Below are 21,222 nucleotides of genomic sequence, written 5' to 3' on the forward strand. Positions count from 1 at the left end.
TAAAAAAATATATATGTCGTGTAGAAGGTCGACTTTTGATTTCAGTTTGTCTTGCTCCATTGAAGAGCTGTGATACAGCGAAACAATCTATCTGTGGAGAACTATATATAGCATTCACCTTTACAAGTACTTAAGGTATTACTGGCTGAGTGTTATACAAATTCAATAATTCAATATATATGCATAAATACCACGGCTGTAAACACAATCTACTTCTTTACAGAAATTTTCAAGTGGTGCACTGAAAATTGCTAATATCAAATTCACTTTCTGTTTTGGGAATGAGGGTGGAGGTGGGGTTCGCCGTGTTACCGAAATGAAGAATAGCAATTTGTCTGGTGATAAAAAAAAAGTCCGCGTTAAAAGCTTCACAGTCTGTCGCTCTGCACGAATCCATCATGACAGAATGAATAGCTAAAAGGATATTATTTTGTCAAAAGAAAAAAAAAAAAGGAAGATATTTCCGTTGGCAAAAGTTTTGCTGTAAAGTGAAGAAATAATATATTGTGTCGTTGAAACCGATGGTATTTGAGAAGGAATTGTCAGGAGCGTTTATTAATTTTATTGTTGTTTAATTCATTCAGCATTTTTATTATTATCCGGCTGTCCAGAGTTGACAGAGTTTTATCTTTGTAGCGATATCATTAACAACTAACCATTATCACTCTAAGTGGAGTAAACCTGCAGGGTCTGATTGTAGATGACTTTAAGAATAAACGAGAATGAGTACAAAAATAATTATAAAAATGACTTTATATCTTTGGGGTATATCTGAAAAAATATTTAAAGAATTTGATTTATATATTCACTAGCGATGGTATCCGGCGTTGCTCGGGTGGGTTGCAGTGGTGTAGTAAAGGTGGGAATAAAAAGCAGCCCAGTGGGGGCGGGAGAGAAACAACAGGGTGGAGAGAGGTGTTAAAAAAGTTGTAGTAGGCTGGAACCCGTAACACGAAAGAGGAAAAGAAGGTTAGGTTAAAAAAAAGTGTTAGCAGGCAGGCAGGCAGGCACGAACCCATAACGCGAAGAAGGGAAAGAAGGTGAAAAAAAAAAAAAACGTAACGCATTAGCTGATTTCGCCATCGCGCAAGCAGAAGTTGCGTGCATAGCATAGTCAGTCGAATATACGACGATTTAAATGCTTTGCCGCTTTTTTGAACAGCTTCACTTTAAGCCAAACAAATACCCGAGACGACGCCACAAGTGGAATCTTTTTTAACTCGATCAAAACAAAAGATAGAAATTGTGTCCGTTTGCAGGTCTGAGATATTATGATCGCCCATTTTGTCTTTGCATAATAGATGTGCAGAATGATACCCCCACCGCCCAATAATACTATTCATCGATGGGACCGTAACTAAAAGTCACAATCCTTCCTGCAAACCAATCATTTTTTTTTAATTATCATTTATCAACCCCAGAGGCCAATCGAGGATAAAGATTAATGAATGTAAGGTGGTGGTGTAGTAATCACTTATGGTGTAACTTGGTTAGAATTTGATTTTATTTATTTACCAGCGGGGGGTACCCGGCGTTGCCCGGGTGTTTGGAGGTGTGTGTGTTTTTGGGTAAATGAAAACAAAAATCGTTGGCCGGGTGTTTGTTTAAAAAAAACAAACGAAGCCTTGACGCGCAGTTGGAAAATAATAAAGTGTGAAAAAAAAACGTGCGACGGTTAACGACAGGTGCCCGTTTTTGAAGAGTTAATGACGTCAACTTTGAGTGTAGGACAGTGTTTTATTTACCGCGAGTCTATTCATTTCTTTTTTTTTTCTTTTTCTTTTTTTTTTCTTTTTTTTTTATACGAAAAGGCTTAATGCACATGCGGCGATCGAAAATTGTTGAATATTTATCTTTTCAAAGTCGGGCAAATTAAATAGACAGGCGACCCCGGTTGTTAACTCGTAGATATTATCATTTAGGCACGATATAAAAAGTTTTAAGAAGTTGTGAGGCAACCGATCTGTTCTCGGAAAAAAAGCCTTTCTTGGACATACACGAAAACGCGCGCACACACACACGCACCCCCCACACACACATTTTCGTTTTTATAGTTATAAATCAATTTTTAGTACATTTTCACCCCAAACAAGGCACATTGCGACTTTGATGTATAGGGGTACTATCAGGAACATAAGTTACAGAGGTACTATGCAGGGAGTTGGACAGCATGATGTCGGCTCATGTTACACTTGAACTTCTGCATGTCAGTACAGCTGGAGAAGCAGGGACTCGGAAGGGAATTCCAAAGTAGCAGTTCTGGGGAAGAAACTACTGGAGTAGAAAGCTCTCTTACATCTAGGGATCTCTACTGTGTGGGGGTAGGATTTAGCTGCTTGTCGGGTTTGTTGGGGGTACAAGTGCTTGCAGTACGTTGGAGCATTCACCATTAAAATACTTGTAGAACAGGCAACATTTCGTCGATGAGACAGAGGCTGAAGCTTAGATGACACGACCTATCAGGTTGGCGACTCTCTTTTGAACCTTGTCTAGGAGCGAGAGACTAGTAGCAGATGCACCAGCCTAAATATTTATGAGGACAACTTAAGAGGGACTTGTTTATATTAGATTTGAAGGCAACCATGTTGTATTCAACTGGAAAGCATGATAGCAGAAGAGTGTTCCAAAAGCGGGTAGTTCCTTGGCAGAGGTATTGTTCATGAAATCTACATTTACATTAAGGCACAGCTTGAGAGTGGGAAAAAACATATATAGTGGTTGTAGCTAGTCGAGTGTTTTTTTTTTGTGAAAGTGACAAGGTTGGAGTAAGTTTGTACAAATAAATTTCAGTTTATGCTTGAATATTTATTACTGAAACTTGGTGGAAAAGTCACGCAAACACACTTTATTTTATGTGAATTTTACTAATGATTCCATCTATGGAATTTTGAGGGGGTCACTTTCTATAATTTGTGATTTTTTTTTTTTTAACTTGGCATAAGTCTATTAAATTAAAGATAATGAAACAGATTTTAGTGAAAATATGCCTAGATATATATTATAATGAGTTATAATTGACTAGTTTATTAACACAACCTAAAATTAAACTAAAAGATCAAAACGATTCATAATCTTCTTGCGAGTTTAAACGATTTAGAATTGTTTAGAGCATTTATATGAGGTACAATTACTTAAGAGATGTACACGCGTTATGATTGCTTAAGGGGATTTACATAAATTACAATTTCCAAGGATATTAAAACGAATCAGAATGTTCATGTGAATGAGATTTAAATGAGCTAGAATTATCTCGGGAAAAATGAATTGAAATTGTCTAGAGGATTTAAATGGTTAGAATTGTTTAAGAGATTTAAAGGAGCTAAAATTGTCTAGGGGGTTTAAGCGAGTTAAAATTATCTAGAAGATTTAAAGGGTTAGGATTGTTTAGGAGAGTTAACAGAGATTATCTAGAGATTTAAGCGAGCTACAATTGTCTAAAAAATTTTGTTGTTATAATTCCATTTTCACCCCTAAAAAGGCACAGTGCCACTTAAATGTAGCGGGCTACTATCGGGGACATAAGTTAAAGGGATACTATGTAGGGAGTTGAGCAGCAGGATATCTGTTCACATTACACTTGAACTTCTGCATGTCAGTACAGTTGGGAAAACAGGAGCCTGGAAGGGAGTTCCAGAGTCTAGGAGTTCTGGGGAAGAAACTATTAGAGTAGCTGGCTTTCTTACATCTAGGGATCGCTACTGTGTAGGGGTGGGGTTTTGCTGATTGCCGGGTTTGTCAAGGGCATTTATGTCGAGGGGGTATAAGGGCTTGTAGTTCGTCAGAGCATTCACCATTAAAATACTTGTAGAACAGGGAGAGGGATGCAACATTTCGTCGATGGTACAGAGGCTGAAGCTTAGATGACAGTTCAGGACCTATCAGTTTGGTGATTCTATTTTGAACCCTGTCCAGGAACAAGAGACTAGTAGCAGATGCACCAGCCCAAATGTGACAACAATATTTCATACATGGGTGAATGATGCCCTTATAGAGGTACAGGATACTTTCAGGCATAAGCAACTTTCTAGCATGGTAGAGAGAGCCCACCTTCCCTGTAGCGGCCCTGGGAATGCTCTCAATGTATCTGTTCCAACTCATGTTCCACATGAACGTTAAGTGGAGCTTGCAAGAAGTATTTTCAGGTAATGTATCTTTAGCCATAGCTATTGGTGTTTGAGAAGATTTCTTGTAATTATTGAAGGAAACAAGCTTAATCTTGACAGCATTGAATGTGACCATTCATTTATGTATCCATTCTTTTACAGCTGTGAGGTCTTCCTCTAGTATTTCTGCCATTTCCTTAGATATGTGTTCATTTGTTTTCCCTCGAGCCTGGTATAGAGCATAGTGTCATCAGCAAATATATCCATCTCAGAGACAATTTTATCAGGAAAATCTTTTATGAATATCACTAATAATAAAAGTCCAAGGATAGACCACTGGGGTACACTCGCATTTATATCATATTGTTTAGATATACGACTCTCTAGGACAACCTGGATTCTTCTCTTATTTAAGAAGGATTTAAATATGTTAAGTATTCATTCAGTGATACCATATGATCTGATTTTCCTGAGAAGACTATTGTGCCATACTCTGTCAAAAGCCTTAGATATATCTAGTACAGGAATAATTATAAAAACGACTGTATATCTTTGGGGTATATCTGAAAAAATATTTAAAGAACTTGATTTATATATTCACTAGCGAGGATACTCAGCGTTGCCCGGGTGTGTTAATACCTTCTATGCTTTGTCCAGTATATGGTATATAGAGAGTCTAGAGATTACAGTCAGGATATCTGATGTGGAATGGGCTTGGCTAAATCCATATTGTTGATCGGTCAGAAGTTTAGCAGCTGTAAGGTGATGGACTAGGACTTGGTTTATTAAGGACTCAAATATTTTGGTGAAAAGTGGGAGGAGGCTAATGAGGCGACAATTTAATGGATCAGTTCTTTCGCCAGAGTTCTTGTTTTCCAGCAGTCAGGAAAGCAAGATTCGTTAAGGCATTTTTTGTAAAGTTTGAAGAGAACTGGAGCAACCCAGTGGAGCATTTTTTTAATAGTACTGTGTGGATAGAATCGGGTCCACATGCTTTTGAGGTGTCTAGGTTTTTTTATGATATCATGCACCTGAGAAGGGGTGATTTTCAGGTCATCCAGTGTGGCGTCTGTCTGCAAGGGAAAGATAAGAAGGTAGTGGTTTACTGGGTTCAATGTATGTGCAAACCGACAAACAAGCATATTAGCCTTCTTGGTTGCTATGCAAACAACCTCATGATTGTTGAATAGTGGAGGAATTGTTGATTGCCCTTTTTTACTACACTGTTGTAGATTTTGCAGAAATCATGGGTTCCTACTTTCTGTGCTTTGATGTGTTTTCTGATGGTTTCGGTATATTCTATCTTAGCTGTTGCTATTTATTTCTTACAATTACTTTTAGCTTCTATAAACTTTTGTCTGTTTGTACTGGACTTATACCGGTTAAATCTGCAATATACATGCTGTCTTTGTGCAATAGCAGCTGCACAAGTAGAAGTAAATCATTGGCGAGAGCGAGGTTCGTTATAGAATTTAAAGAAGTTAGGATTGTCTAAAAGGTTTAAGCGAATTAGAATTGCCTGGAGGATTTACACATTTAGGTAAAAATTGCTTCCGAGATTGAAACCAGTTAGAGTTGATAAGGAAATTTAAATGAGCTGAACATAACTGCATGATGTTGGACTACAATTTGTCCCATTTGGCTAGAACTTGTTTCAGGTGGACTGGTGTCCGGCTTTTCTATGTTTAGCTAGAATTTGTCCCAGATGGACTGCTGTTCTGGCTTTTCTGTGTTTGGTGAGAATTTGTCCAAGGTGGACTAGTTTTTTGGCTTTTTTGTGTTTGATGAGAATTTGTCCAAAGTGGACTGGTGTTCTGGCTTTTCTGTGTTTGGTTAGAATTTGTCCAAGGTGGACTGTTTTTTTTTTTTTTTTTTTGTGTTTGGTGAGAATTCTGGTGGACTGGTTTTCTGGCTTTTCTGTGTTTGGTGAGAATTTGTCCCATGTGGATCTGTGTTTCAGTTTTTTGTATTGGGCTAGAATTTGTTCTTTTCTACTTATAGTTCTTTATAGACCAATGAGTAGGGAGTTTCACGTTATCACATTAATGAAATAAGAGAGCCCCCAAAAACATAGAAAATAAATTATCATTAGACTTAAAACAATTATTTTAGCTCATGTAAAAAATTTGTTGAAGAAAGACTTTATGTAAGAAATTCATTAAAAAGTATTCCATCTCCAAATTCATAATTGATTTCTCGTTTATTCAATAACAATAAGAAGTCTTTCCAACAAGCGATTTGCACAGCCAATGGCATTCTTCTAGAGAGTCCAATTTTCAAATTTTTTGGCCCAACATTTTCAAGTAACATTGAATAGAATAAGTACATAGAAAATGCTGAGAATACTGTTGCAAAGAAGATAGGGTACCAGGCTAGAAAGTTGCCAGTACTATATATTTTTACAAAGCCACCATTTGTCCATGCTTGGCATAATGTTGCTCAATCTGGGCTTGTGCACAATTCATTAGTCTGTAACTTCGGAACTGGGTCTAAAAAAATTTCTAACATAACAGGTCCTCTCCTATCTGCCAAGTTCCAGCTCCTGTCACATTACTGCAATGTTGCCCTCATGTGCTTGTTTTTTAACTACTTCCATGGAATGTGCTATGATAAACATTATATTTGTAGCCCTAATCAAAAATATTCCCGATCTACCCAACCAGTTGTTAAATTCCACCCATTCACTGTAAGGGTCCCTAGATGCCAAGAGAATTTCGGTTTTGATAGTTTCTTTCCTTCGACTTCTTACTTTCTGGTTCTGCAACAGTACTTATATGTAGAAATTTAAATGTAATATGCATAAATATCTTCCTGTCTAACTCCCCACCCAGGTTGCCTGTAATGTGCATCCAGGAGATAAGCGCCCGCGTGTTTGTGTGTTGTGTGGGTGCGTAAGAGAGACGGACGAAAAAGAAAGACTTACCTCAAGACCGGCTCGGCGTCACCGATCGTAAATAGATAAAGAAAGATCAAGATGGCGGCCGCCGTCTTTTGTAAAGGATGATATCTCGCAAAGTCACACAAATTCTCGCAATATGCAAATTTAGCCGGCCTACAACGACCATAAAAGCGGGGGATGGAAAAAACATTGGGAGAGCGACGACTGAGTTGGTCGGAGAATCGTGTTGCTGTTGCTTCTCGTGCCGTGTGAGGATATCTTACCGTTGTTGGGTCCGGTCTGAGTAACCGTTCGCGTCCGTCTAGGCACCTTGCTAGTTGGATTCCGTGCAGAACCGGTGTTTACTGGTTATTGAATTGCTGCAACATTTATAACATCTTTTCCTGAACTTACCGTGTTAAAGAAAGAGTCGGGCACCATCTTGAATTTTTCCTTACACATTTTTCTACATTGCCTCCTATAAAACTGGCCCCCATCCCAGTAGCCCTTACATATACTTTGTTTGGTGTGACTAAAAGTAAAACTAGAAATAAAAAATGAACACTTCCCATAGATTTTCAGTGCCTTAAAAGAAAAGAAAATATTGTAACATTAAAAAAAAAAAATAGGGTGAATAAAAAAAGTTAATATTTACTTAAAAGGAGATTCTGGTGCACTGCTCTCATTGGCCAGAGGAGAAAGGAGGAATCTTTCTTGAGAAGCTGTAACCTGTTCCCCTCGGATAGTGACTGTCACAACAGGATATCCCATCTGCTTCGTCCAAGTGTCCATGATGGTTTTTACATCCAACTGTTCGGCTTCTGATGGTGACTAAAAATTTAAAAGAACAAAAGTTTTCCATTTCAAAGTGATTACGTCAACAAAAGGCGCATTTTTATTTTAAGATTAAAATTAAGAATCATCATTATTGATATTTTTGACTACGTTGCACCCGATGTGACTTCCAGCTTTATACAGGTTTATTGTTCACTGAGTATACCAAATTTATTCTTGCAACGAATCATCTCTAATCCTTTAGAAATGACATAACTCTTGATAATACAACGTGATTGGAAAGTGACTTCCTCTTATTCCCTATTAATAAGTGCTTGTAAATAATTACTGATATATAATTCTTACAAAAAATGTATACAAGAATGTATAACATGAAGTTTTATTTAGAATTCAGTAGGAGTGCTAGAATTTGACAGTAGCTTTTCACGACGCCTGGGAACCGCATCCACTGATTTCACAATGAACGGTTTTACTTTTTTTTTTTTTTTTTTTTTTTTTTACTAATGAGGCAACACTTATCAAGACTGAAAACCTAATTGAAGATTAGGGTTAACGAGATGGATAGAATAACAGGTGAATGACGATGAACACTATGAGAGGATTTAAAACATCCATACTTCAACAACTCCAAACAACGGCTGAACTAGAAAACAACATTTTTCACATCAAAAACACCGATTATGGAATATGAGATCTAAAGGAAAAAATAAAAGGGGCAGCCTCACAACTCTCATTCCCCCACCCCCGCACCCAATTCATTCCTTGGAAGAATTATAAATTTCAAGTCTAGGGACTTACTTTCCAATCATCCTACACACAGACAGTCTTCAAGAGAGTCTATTTCTTCATAATAATGTTTACCAACATTACCCATCTTCAACATTATTATTTTCTGCAAAAAAAAAAAAAAATACCAAACATTTTCTCATGCAATATATTCTATTCACCATACACTCCTCCTCTTCCTCCTCCCACCCTCCTCCTCATCCTCCTTCTTCTATTCATTATTGACTGCCGTCTTCCTGGAATACTCGTCTTTTTTTCCTCCTGTTCATCTACTCATTCTTACTCTTGTTCCTCATCCCCTGCTCTTTCCACTACCACTCACTATTCTTAGTCTTTTTTTCTTCTTCATTATTCTTCAAAATTGTTCTCTTTCCTCTTCTTCGTTTTCCGTTAAAATCAATTATTGACACCTTCATTTCCTTGACCTACCCCCCCTTCTTCTCCTTATTCTTCTTATGCTTGTCTTTAAATCCATCATTGTTCTTCTCATTGTTTTCTTTTTTCTTCATTATCTAATTGGGTTCACTTCCTTCTTCTTCAGCCGATTAAACCTCCGATCTTCTTCAGGTGTATTTTGTCGACCTATGGAATCTACATGGACTTTGGAATGGAATCCTTTATTTAATCATCGGGGTAGTGTGCTCTCCTTCCATGAACCATGAACGGGTAAAGGGTTCTGTTCGAAATTTTGTGCAGATTACAGAGTTCAACAGAAAGATTCTTGAGTTCGACAAGAGAGATCTGAAGAAGGTCAGACGTGACATCGGCCGAAACGTTGTGAAAATGGCACTCAAGATGAGAATAGTAGTCCAAATAATTAAAATAATAAGAATAACTAATCCTTATCTAAAAAATGAAGAAACATTTTTGTTGTTGATGCCAATGTGTGCAGGTAATATCAGTAAATAAACGGTTTAGTCTGAAATGCTGACGATAAACTTGGTATTGTGTAGAAAAGTCATATTTATAGATTTTAGTGAAAACCATAAATTTGTTTTTATTTCGAATGTTCACATTTTCTTCAGTATTTAATGATCTTCTTCTTCTTCTTCTTCTTCTTCTTCTTCTTCTTTTATAATTCTTCTTTGTTCCCCTACTTTTTCTTTTTCATTTTGAAGACTTAAACACTATTAGTCTAATCGAATAAGGTCGTTGTAAAACTGATTATCGTTCGATCGCTATAGTTAAGCAACGTTGACGCCAGTTAATACAAGATTGGTGAACATTTTGAAAGTAGAGAGGCAGACATGCTCAAATATAAAATTATAAGTTAAACAACGGTATTTTTTTTACAGTTTTTTTTATACATATAGATTTAGGTCGGACGGTAACGGATAATGCTATAGTGCTATATGTTTCAGTTTTGATTCTAGCTGATGGAACCCACGTCATGCATATATTTACTTTTGAAGTAACGACTATATATTGGTTACAATATAATAATTAAGAGAGAATTGACTATGTAATAATAAATGTGAAATATGAATAAATGAAAATATCATATTTAAGTGTATGTTCCAAGGCAACGGCAGGCGTTATGTAGTAATATGTTTATTTTTATAATATATATATATATATATATATATATATATATATATATATATATATATATATATATTATTTACTATAATAATTATTAAATACCTACAGACACTAGTGTTTCATCCTTTCGGGAATCATCAGAGCAGTATGTCATGATTAACGCCAGTCGCCAGTATATATATATATATATATATATATATATATATATATATATATATATATAATTTATTTATACAAACATTGATGGCTACATATGTGCATACATGTTTCTGTAATCACCTGTTATTGGGGAGATTACGTCTTTAGGCCAAGAATTACTCTTGAAAACTGAAATTTCAAGATACAAAAAAACGTTTTCTTATTTCGTTTACAAAATTAGAATCTTGTCATCTAATAGGGGTGGGGATAAGGTATGGGGGAGGATAAGTAAGGTCTCTGAACAATCCATTCCTCACACTCATATTAGATGACAAGATTCTAATTTTGTAACCAAAATAAGACAATGTTTTTTGGTATCTTGAAATTTCAGTTTTCAAGGGTAATTCTTGGCCTAAAGACGTAATCTCCCCAATAACAGGTGATTACAGAAACATGTATGCACATATGTAGCCATCAATGTTTGTATAAATAAATTTAATATACCTGCTCTGTTTACTCATTGAGCACTTTTTAGTAGACACATATTGTTTCATTGGATGTACTTTTAGGAAACTAAACTTTACTGCCATAATATATATATATATATATATATATATATATATATATATATATATAATATTTTATTCAATATATATTTTCATATATGTATAGGTTTGTCAAAGTAAAAAAGCAGCACATACATGTAAAGATGTTTAATCAAATTATTTATTTCTTGACAAATACTATTTAAATTTGTCTCATTCAACAAGGTACTTTCGAAAAGATGCGAAAATTTACAAGGTATTTTCGAAAAAGATGAGAAAATTCCAAAATCATAAATAAAATTAAAACACTTGTCTGTTTTCAATCAAACTTGAAATAATACCGTTCTACATAATATCAAGTGTACACGGAATGACATTAGAACGGTAATTACTGTCAAATGAGAGAGTGTTTTTTTTATGTCACGATTAATTTTTTAAGAAAGAAATCCCAGCGTGTTAGCTTTTCTATTTTTAATTGGTGTAGAATGAATCCTTTTTATTTTTGTCTCAATCTCGCTTCTTGTTTAGACTACTGAATGCTGAATATCTGTTACATTAAAACCCAACGTTGTGTCTAACTTTTCTATTGTGGGTATGCAAGTAAATAAGTACTTACCCCAGACATGGCTTTCCATAAGTCGTCTGTGCGTGCATTTTTGTAGGCGTGGTCATTGAGATAAGTGTTTATTCTCTTCTGGAAAACATCCGTCCCCAGAAAATTGCGCATCATGCGAATGATTGATCCACCCTGAAAAATAGATTTTGCAATTTTACATGTTATTAGTAAAAGAAAAAGAAATTAAATTTATTAGAAGAAACGTTGTGAGAGAAAAAAAAAACAACAAAAAAAAAACACAACCAAGATGAGAATAATAGTCGAAACAATCCAAATAATATAAAAAAAAATTGATCAATCCTAATCTCAAAAATATACAAATATCATAGAACCCCCCCCCCCCAAAAAAAAAAAAACAGACGGGACCCAGATTTATAAAATGAAAAAAGAAAAGAAATAGACTTTGCACTACTTGTGTTTTGAATTTCTAATATCTATGTTTGTTGGAAAAACAAAACAAAACAAAAATACACATTTTTAATCATTCATCAATAACATCCAATGTGAATGCACCCGAAGACGGTCAGAGATTAAATCGGCCGAAACATTGTGAGAAAAACAACCAAGATGAGAACAATAGTCTGAATTATACAAATTATACAAAAAAAATAATTGTCAATCCTCATGTCAAAAATATACAAACATCATTGGAAGAAGATAAAAGTTTGCAATTTATTTCTATACAAATATTTAATTAGAATTATCACAGTTATCTATCTTGAATTATATCCTTATTATCTCCCCTGAATTATTATGGCCAACGTTAAAAATATCCGAAAAGTAAGAAAATATGTTCAATGCACTTGCAGAAGTTAGAATGTGATCTCTTTCGTTTTCTGGCTAGCTTTAGAAAGGAGGTAGTCACCTTTTCCAATTCCTCATTGAAGCATATCTTTTCAAAATCCTTTCTAGATTTTGTCTCATATTAGTAGTCGTATAGACTCCAAGAACAGCCGATCACAATGAAGTAGGCTACATTTACTTTTCCATTGTTTACCTATTAGGTAGATGCAAAAGTTTTCACCTAATTAAAAGTTTAGCTTGAAAATAAAAACTGTGTTTTTAAAAATCTTTTTTTTATAACAATAACAATCGTTGCTCTCTATAACTTGATTCCAACTGTCAACGAGCTTATAAATGCCTTGATTGTAAAATTCTTTAGGTTTTGATGTTGAATTCGTTTCGCAACTACGGCAGTTGATTAACACACACGTCGAACTTCTAATCACACTGATGCAGTTGATACACACTGTTCTCGATCTTCTGAACATACTCCTTTTATTGTCCAAGCGTTCGTCATCAGCCAATCGGCGGCCAGAAAAACAGTCACGTGAGGCCTAACGTCATCGCTCAATAATCTTACAAAAACCACAGCCGCCATTTTTAATTTTTGCTCTCCCTTTGATCCTCCCAGCACGTAAGACAACACGCGCAGACACGTGGTCGCTTTCTTCCCTCATTCTGTTCGACTTTACAGATGTTAAATATGATTCCAACTCATGCTCAAGCCCTTGTTATAATATTAATCTAAGGCCATCTAAATGGTTTTGTAATCCTCAAAATAAGTGAGCTACGCCAGGAAAAGATTTCCCAACCAAATTCTTCTAGAAGATCATTGGTCTGTAATGCTGGGTGAGTACGAGCATTATCGTGCTGGAAGATGATTCCCTTTCTGGCGATTAAAGAAGGTCGTTATGGGGTCAACATGGGTGAAATTACCAGAGAAAAAGTATGAATAAGGTTTAATAATATGAAAGAAAATTTAAATAGCTGTTTACCGATACAAAACTTATAAATTGCTTTAAAGAAAAAACCAAGGGGCCCCTTTCGTCAACACACTCATCAGGAGTTAATCCTTGAACTTATACAAAAAAAATAAATAAAAAATATCACATAAAAGCAGCGACTTAATAGGGTGTGCACGTAAATTTTATCGAGGGAGAAAAATAAAGGGAAAGACGGGTGGGAATACAAATAGAATAAAATATTTACAATTATGTAAAATATATGTACAAGTATGGACAAAGAGGAAAGTTAAAATATATGCACAAATAAGACCTTTGACTTGACGAATTCTTTCTGTCGACAGAGAGAAGATCTATGTAGGAGAATGGAGACTGACTCCAAAATCCGCAAGTGGTTCTGAGAGTCAGCCCGGTGTAAAATTCTAAAACATTCCGTTTTATACACATTGGCACATGCTGGATTTTCATGGCAGATTCCAAGGTGGAAGAGGAGGGGTAAGAGCGACAAGGCTTATCCAATTTTATTTTTACTGGAATATCTTGGTTAATTCAAGTCTGCAAATTTGAGAAGGTTCAACCCACATAGTCAGCAGCACACTGACAAGTGAATTCGTATACTTCATTACTTTTTGTGATGTAAGATAAACCATCCTTAACAACTAGGGGAAATACAGATTTTACACCAAAGACCAAACGCAGAGCAACGGACAAGTAGCAATATAATACAGATTTAGTGATTCGTCTACCTAAACACTGACCGCTCTCCCCCATCCAAGGAATTTTTAAGTAAACAGGAGACTTGGAGGGAACAAAAACTGTAGGAAAATTATATTCTTTAACTTTTAACTTAAGAAGATTTATAAATCAATCATGCGGATGTGATTAAATAGTTTTAAATGCATCTTCTACACACCAACCTGATATATTCTCTATCTACAACTCTGGCAAGACATATATATTTCGTATTGTATTCGTATTTTAATCGATTCTCTCTTTTCTAATTATATCTGTAGTTCGATCGCTTTGTATATGTTTCGTTTTGTTTATATGAAAATAAACGTGTTTATACAAATCCAAGTGTTTATTCACCATTTTCCTTTTTTATACTTCCAATTCTCGTATTTGTAACTCACGATAGTAAAACGCACAAAATGGCGGCCTCGTGTTAGGGAAAATTATACTTTTAAAAATGTGGAATAAGATGCATTTATTCAATCGTTCATCGATGAAAATACTACTTTATTCATAAACATGGCTAACTTACAAAAGTGTTATTTCAAATCTAGGCATGGCATACAAACGCTGTTCTTCTATATATATAAAAGCCAAACGTCTGTGTGTATGTATGTATGTTTGTTTGTTTGTAACGCTAAAACTTTTGAAAGACGGAACCAAACTTGACAAATTTGGTATCATATCGAAGCCCCATTACCCGGATGACAAATATCGAAATTTCACGTCAAACGGACCACTAGAAGTTGGTCAACTGATCAGTTATCTTCGAGGGGGCCCCCCAAAAACCTGTCATTATTTATATATATAAAAGACAAATGTTTGTTTGTAACGCTAAAACTTGAGATGAAAGATTCCTCTCCCCTAAGAATAAAACATATGTTCAATATCTGCTTTTGTTTTTTCATTGTTTATACGGTCCCGAGCAACGCCGGGTAGCCCTGCTAGTCTCTCTATATATATAAGGCAAAATGTGTGTGTAGGGGAGTGTTCGTGTATCTTGCAAAAACTTTCCACACAAACCATGGATTTTCACCAGATTGGTATCATTTTGAAGCTAGAACCTTCGGAGGAGAAATATCGAAAAATTGGCCAAAAGCATTAATTCCTTCACCTCAATAGAACACTTTTCTACAAGGAGAGAAAGCAAAAAAAAAAAGGCGTTACTTTATTTTGTCTCCTACTACTACGACGACGATGGTGTGATATTTGACCTAGAAAATGTTGACGTTAGTTTAAACATTTAATTTCGTCAGTTCTCAGTTCTCTGGCTCTTTAGTGTCAGAGTAACGTGTCAGACTTTTTTTTTCTGCCCTAACCTCAAGGTTTCGGGTTCGAGCCTACCTCCCTACCAAAACTTTTTTTTCTTTTAAACCTCCAAACCCTCGGGCAACGTTTTTTTCTTTTATTTCAAACACGATTATTACGTCGCCCATTTTGTTTTGATCTACCCCCTCACGCATCTCCAAACACCCGGGCAACACTGGGACCTCCCGCTAGTCTCTATATATAAAAGGCAAAATGTGTGTTAGTGTGTTAGTGTGTGTGTGTACATTTTTTGTGTATGTTTGGCAAAGGCTTTTGGAGAAGGGGTGCTCACGTCAGTAACTCTTTATTAGAACCTTTTTTATGCTACCTAGATTATAATATGTACGATTTACGAAAGGGGGTGGTATGTATCTTTTATTTGGGCGACTTTTACACGTTATTTTCGTGATATTTTTTACTCTCTGAATGTTTTTGTGGTTTTGTCGTATATAACCGAAACTGAATCGTAGCAATATTAGCCTCCCTGACACTTGTGCTCGGGACGTTAAGAAAGCAACAAAGTTTGATCAATGCGGCCAAAATTCGTCATATCAGACAATTGCTATTCATTACGACACTCCTCTTTAAATGGGGAGCTGGTTTTCCCAAATATCTTGAGGGAAACAAATAACATATGCAGAAACTGGCTTGCAGCCAAAGTTAAGTACGTTTCATTCCCTTATTTAATTCACGCATCTGTTACATCACTTTTTAATCGTTTGAATTTTTAATCGTTTCATTTCACACATTTTCAGTTCTCTGACAGCGTAACGTGGGGATAAGTCATCAGCCTATTAACCTAAAGGAATCAGATTCGAGCCTACCTACCTACCAAAAGTTTTTTTTTTCTTTTACACCTCCAAACACCCGGACAACGCCGAGCACTCCCACTAGTTCAAGAATAAAACGAAATAGAACAACAGAAATAGTTTTCCAATAGTTAAATATGATCAACAACGAAAATGCTATTATTCAAAACTAAATGAAAAAGATGAATTAAGTCGATGGGGCGAACATAAGTTGCACATTGTCTGATAAAGATGGGAAACTTTTCTGAAATTCTAACATATTCTAACATAAATAACTTACTTTATAATTTTGTTTTAAATAAAAATATCGTCTTCACAAGGAAAAATTAGTTTGAGGGTTTGAGTTATCTTATTTGATAAGATTTATGACCTTTGATTTATGTGTCTAGAGTAAGGTTCCCTGTTTTGTGGTTATGTTCTCTGGGATAAAAATAGCTTCAAGACAAGCACGTGTTGCATCTTTAATTGTGTTATGACATTTTTGAGAAATGTTTCCAGTTGTTGTATATTCTAGCCTTCTAAAGGAGCCCGATGTTTGCATTAAGCTATCATATTTGTGAAAGAACTCTGAGAGAATAGCCTTGAATACTAGGGATGCAACGGGTGGTGAAAGGACACTCAGAGAATAACATTGAATACTAGCACGACCATATTAGAGACACAACGGCTGATGGCTTTGCGTTTCTACTTTTAAGAATAGTAGATGGTAAACTTGCATAGACTGGTCATGGCAACACTGTAATTCCTCTTGAATTAGCATTCAATGGAAGAGTTTGAGAGCATGGGTTATGAATCACTATCAAGCTCCGGCTGACTATGACATGACTGTTTTCAAGTCCAATGTGAATAGGTTCTTGAAGAGCTGCCCTCTAAAATAAATGATCAAATTTCCATTAACCTTTATCCTTAAGTAGCTCTTAGGCCTTAACGAGTGATGACTATATGATGATAAACAAAAGGAGACCAAAAGTATGTAATTTAACAGATTTATATTTCTGAACTTTGGAGATGAGAATTGATTATTCATATTATTTGGATTCTTGAAATTACTGTCAAACACTCTTTTGAAGAGCTGAAAAACATAGTGTATCCAATAACAGCATAAAAATATAGGAATTGCCATTTTAATACCGATTTTGATTGAACTGGAGGAGGGCCACTTTCTCAATCAAAATTCCAGAATCTTTAAATGGACTTCCATGAAATGTAAAAAAAAAAAAATGTAATAAAAAAAAAATTCAAGTTGTAATCGGATAGGTATTGGGCTACTGTATCCTATTCTGTGAATATTGCTATCCTATTTTCCCTACATTAAAACTGAAGCATGTTTTTCTTTTTGCCAAATTTATTGGATTCAATCGAATCATGGATGGCTCACTGTAAAAGTGTAAAAGTAATTCTGATTCCTAAAATTGGTACATGATACCAAGGAAAAAATACTCAATGAAATTCTGGGATCTAGAAACATCTACAGTGAAGGAATGTGATTTTATTTCTTGTTGAATTTGCCAGGGATATTTATGTCGAATGGGTACAAGTGCAGAAAGTTTGTTGGTATTTTGTTGAATTAAAAAAGCATGCAATGTTGGGGTGATGAAGCAGGGTTGATAATTGGTGGACTAAGTGGGACCTATTAGGTTAGATACTCTTTTTTGGGATCATGTCCTTAAGAGAAAAACTCTTGGTTGGTGCATCAGCATAGATGTGACAACAATACGACATGCATGAAATTGTGGTTTTGTGAGGATAACAACCGGATGAAGAACAAGTTGTTAAATAAACATTTTTAAATTCATTAGAGTTATCTGATATGCCAACATATTGTTACATGGAAAGGACTGTCCCCTTCCCATGTAAATAAGAAGAATACTAGATAAGTGAAAATGAGATTAAGATAAGCCTAGAATCGAACCCTGTAGGTAAGGTTAAGAAATGGAATGTTAGAAATCAAATCTATTGTTAATTCTTTTAGAAATCTGAATATTAAATATGTCAGTAAAAGCATGGACAAATCAAGTTAAATCATATTGTTTAAAAATAGGTTAGATTAGAATTTTTTTTTCTTTTGTTTGTCAAAAGTGTGTTGGACAAACATATGTACAGCCACGTGAAAATTAGTCACGTTTGAAAACACACTTCTGACGTCATAAATAAAGCACATTTCTCAATATAGGATTCTATGGGTTCGGAGTCAGTCAGATAGTCAGTTGATCAGCCAAGAGTTGAGAGAATCAGTTGGAGAAGAGAGTCCCTTAGAGGCGAAGGATAGAAGATTAAACTATGTAGATGCAAACTGAATTCCTGACGTCATCGACCGATCGATCAGATGAATAAAGAAATCACTTATCATTTATGTTTGTACCTGTTCGTCTCGTCATTCCTTACAACAGAAAAGGTAAATGTGTTTATCATCATCTTGCAATGAACTTTGTACAACCCTTCCAAGTAATATATGTCATCCCCACTATCATCATAAGTGAAGTGCCCCCTCCTTTCTATATATGTATAAGAACTGTTGTTGTATATATCACCCAGTCCACATTAATGTGAAACCTCCAAAAATTGTCATCGTCATTCGGGTATTATATGTAGCTCGGTATATGAGTACCCGTTAATGTATCCCCAATATGTACCCCTGCAACACAACAATATAAGTTAAAACTTAAAGATTTAAGCCCTATTAATTAACATTAATGTTATTGTTTTTTCCCCCATGTGAAAAAGTCAATCCTGATCTGCAAAATCCAAAATAAAAACCTCAATTTTCCTATATATATTATTTAATTTAAAGTCATTATTGAGATGAGTATTATTTATTAATTTATTTTTATTGCCTCATCTGTTTAGTTGTTGTTTCGCGACGTTTCAGCCAACTATTCCCCTGGCCTATGTCGTAGTAACTGCTGGGAATGCAGTTAGGAGATTTGGAGTTCCTATCCCGTCGTGGTTAGGCCAGAGGTATAGTTGGCCGAAACAACTATACAACCATAACTAAACAGATGAGCATAACAGTCTGCAATAAAAAGAAATTCCTCTACAAAACAACCAAAAAATACCAAACCATAGTAAAAAAATATTTCAAGATATAAAGAACTTGAAGCATAAAAAACGTTTGCAAATTTACTGGAATCGGCATTAAATAACCAGAATAACTTTGATATGCCATAAAACAACCCAACCCAACCCAACCCAACCCAACCAAACTAAACCAAACCAAACCCAGTCATATATTATGATTAAATAATTGAATATATAAGGAACTATGGTATAAATACTTTTTCTATAATTACTGAATACAGCATAAAATAACCAGAGAAAGGGCTGGCATGCCGTAAAACGAAACAACCAAATCAACCATTTGAAGAACTTGAGCATAAAACCTTTTTTCCAAAATTACTACATTCGACATTGAATAACTGGAAAAGATATGCCGTTTAACAAAACAACAATGATATTATGTTACTCTGAATATTTTAAAGATCCGTCCATTTAATTCTTTTCAGTTTTTCAAATGTAATCATCTTAAAATTTTAAGCTATGACATATAATTAGCGATTATATGATTAATGTTTTAGATGTCATAAAATTTTGGCATGAAGTCTTTTGAAGAGAAGAAAAATGTTTCAGATTCTTGTGAGGAAAGTGTTCTGGTGTTTCCAGATAAGAAATTTCATTCGATCTGTAAAGAAAACAGAAATAATCAAGTTTGGCACGGATTAAAGAGCTGTATATTTAAATAAGATTTATCTGTTGCCTCAGTAATCTACAAGTTGGTAATGCAACATTACAATGCCTGTGCTAATGCATGGAGACACCTGCATGTTATTTGTTGTGGCCTTGAACAGTCGATAATGATCAAGATAAACGCAGTTATATAATTAACAAAACTGTATTTACAAAAGTTTGTTACAGAAAGTATGCATCTGATTATGTATTATTATATATCTATGCCTAAATCAAAACGCGGATTCCATGAACAAAGCTTCTTTCTTAGAACTGCGCGCCTGTGGAACTCTGTTCCGTCTGCCTGCTTCCCACCGGACTACAACTTGGATGTCTTCAAGTCCAACGTTAACAAATTCCTAATAAACCGCCCCCTTAAGTAAACACCTCATCAAATATCCACACTAACGTAATGTACTTGCAATAACCCTTATCCCTGAGTGGCTTCCGGGCCTTGATAAGTGGTGATCACTGTGTAAAAAAAAAAAAAAAATGTGTCCATAACTGCTATCAATAACTGTCATGATGCTTAGTCATAACTGCATTTATTGTGTTTGGGTAAGTCCATTTATTTTCTAAAATATATTCTGTAAGATCAACTTACACAATAACCATATTAGTACATAGCAGAAGAATATTAATGTTTAAAAAACAAGTGAAGCATGCATATGAGTGCACAGTGAACACGGCATAAAAAATGACTAGGTTCAGCATTTGCCCCCACCATTTAGCCCAAACCGTCCCCAGGTGACGTCAAATCCTGGTGGAAATGAACAAACAGTGCAGTTTTAGGCTTTAACATATGTAAATTTGAGTTGTGTACCATGCAAAAAAAAGAAATTACTAAGTCCATCATTAACCCCCCAATTTAACCCCAAAAGTCCCCAAGGCCTTAACATATTTAAATGTTATTTCGGCATCATGTAAAACTGCTTAATAGTTATACACAGAAAATTTTGTACAAATATGGTAAAATAGTTCCAAAAATGGAGTGTGTTTATTAGCCCTAAAAGAGCCCCTGGGGCACACCCAAGAGTTATCGCGAAGTATAGGCAAACAAACATATATAGAAAGTTATAGTTAGTTAGAACTTTTCAGAAAGTTTTATAAAAATCCAAGGCATCACTTTTTTTTAATAAGCACAAAAGTGTTTATTTTAGCCATTTTAACACGAAAGGCACTCCTAGGGAGGGGAGGGGGGCTACCAGAGTTTTCCCGGAAAATCCGTCCTGTTATTTTTTTACTCATATCATGTTTAATGTTTGTGCAAAATCTCAAAGAATTCTAAGGCGTAGCTATTGAGAAAAGTGCGGATAGACAAACGGACAAGGGTGAATTAATAGGTCCACCTTTCTTTTGTCGGGGGTATCAAAAATTAGAAAGAATATTTTTAAGATGCATCCATGCTTAAAGATGAAAATGTTGTTTCAAATTTACATGTAAGAAACTGATGAAGGGGCCCTCATCTAGAGATTTTTCCCACGTCAGCATGAGTTCATTAT

General features: G+C 35.2%; 1 protein-coding gene across 5 annotated transcripts in view; it reads right to left on the reverse strand.

Moving 5' to 3' along the window:
• The window catches only part of LOC145261138 (endoplasmic reticulum aminopeptidase 1-like), a 938,216-nt gene that overhangs the window by 127,062 nt on the left and 789,932 nt on the right, over positions 1-21,222 (reverse strand). For all 5 annotated transcript variants that reach the window (XM_080119414.1, XM_080119415.1, XM_080119412.1 and 2 more), the window contains exons 8-9: positions 11,404-11,535; positions 7,637-7,812 (exon numbers count right to left, since the gene is read on the reverse strand). In XM_080119414.1, coding sequence (XP_079975540.1) covers positions 7,637-7,812; positions 11,404-11,535 — 308 coding nt within the window. The remainder of the gene's footprint in view (positions 1-7,636; positions 7,813-11,403; positions 11,536-21,222) is intronic.

Source organism: Euprymna scolopes, chromosome 37 (assembly GCF_053919585.1).
Source record: "Euprymna scolopes isolate OS-2025 chromosome 37, ASM5391958v1, whole genome shotgun sequence".
In the NCBI taxonomy this organism is placed as follows: Eukaryota; Metazoa; Mollusca; class Cephalopoda; order Sepiida; family Sepiolidae; genus Euprymna; species Euprymna scolopes.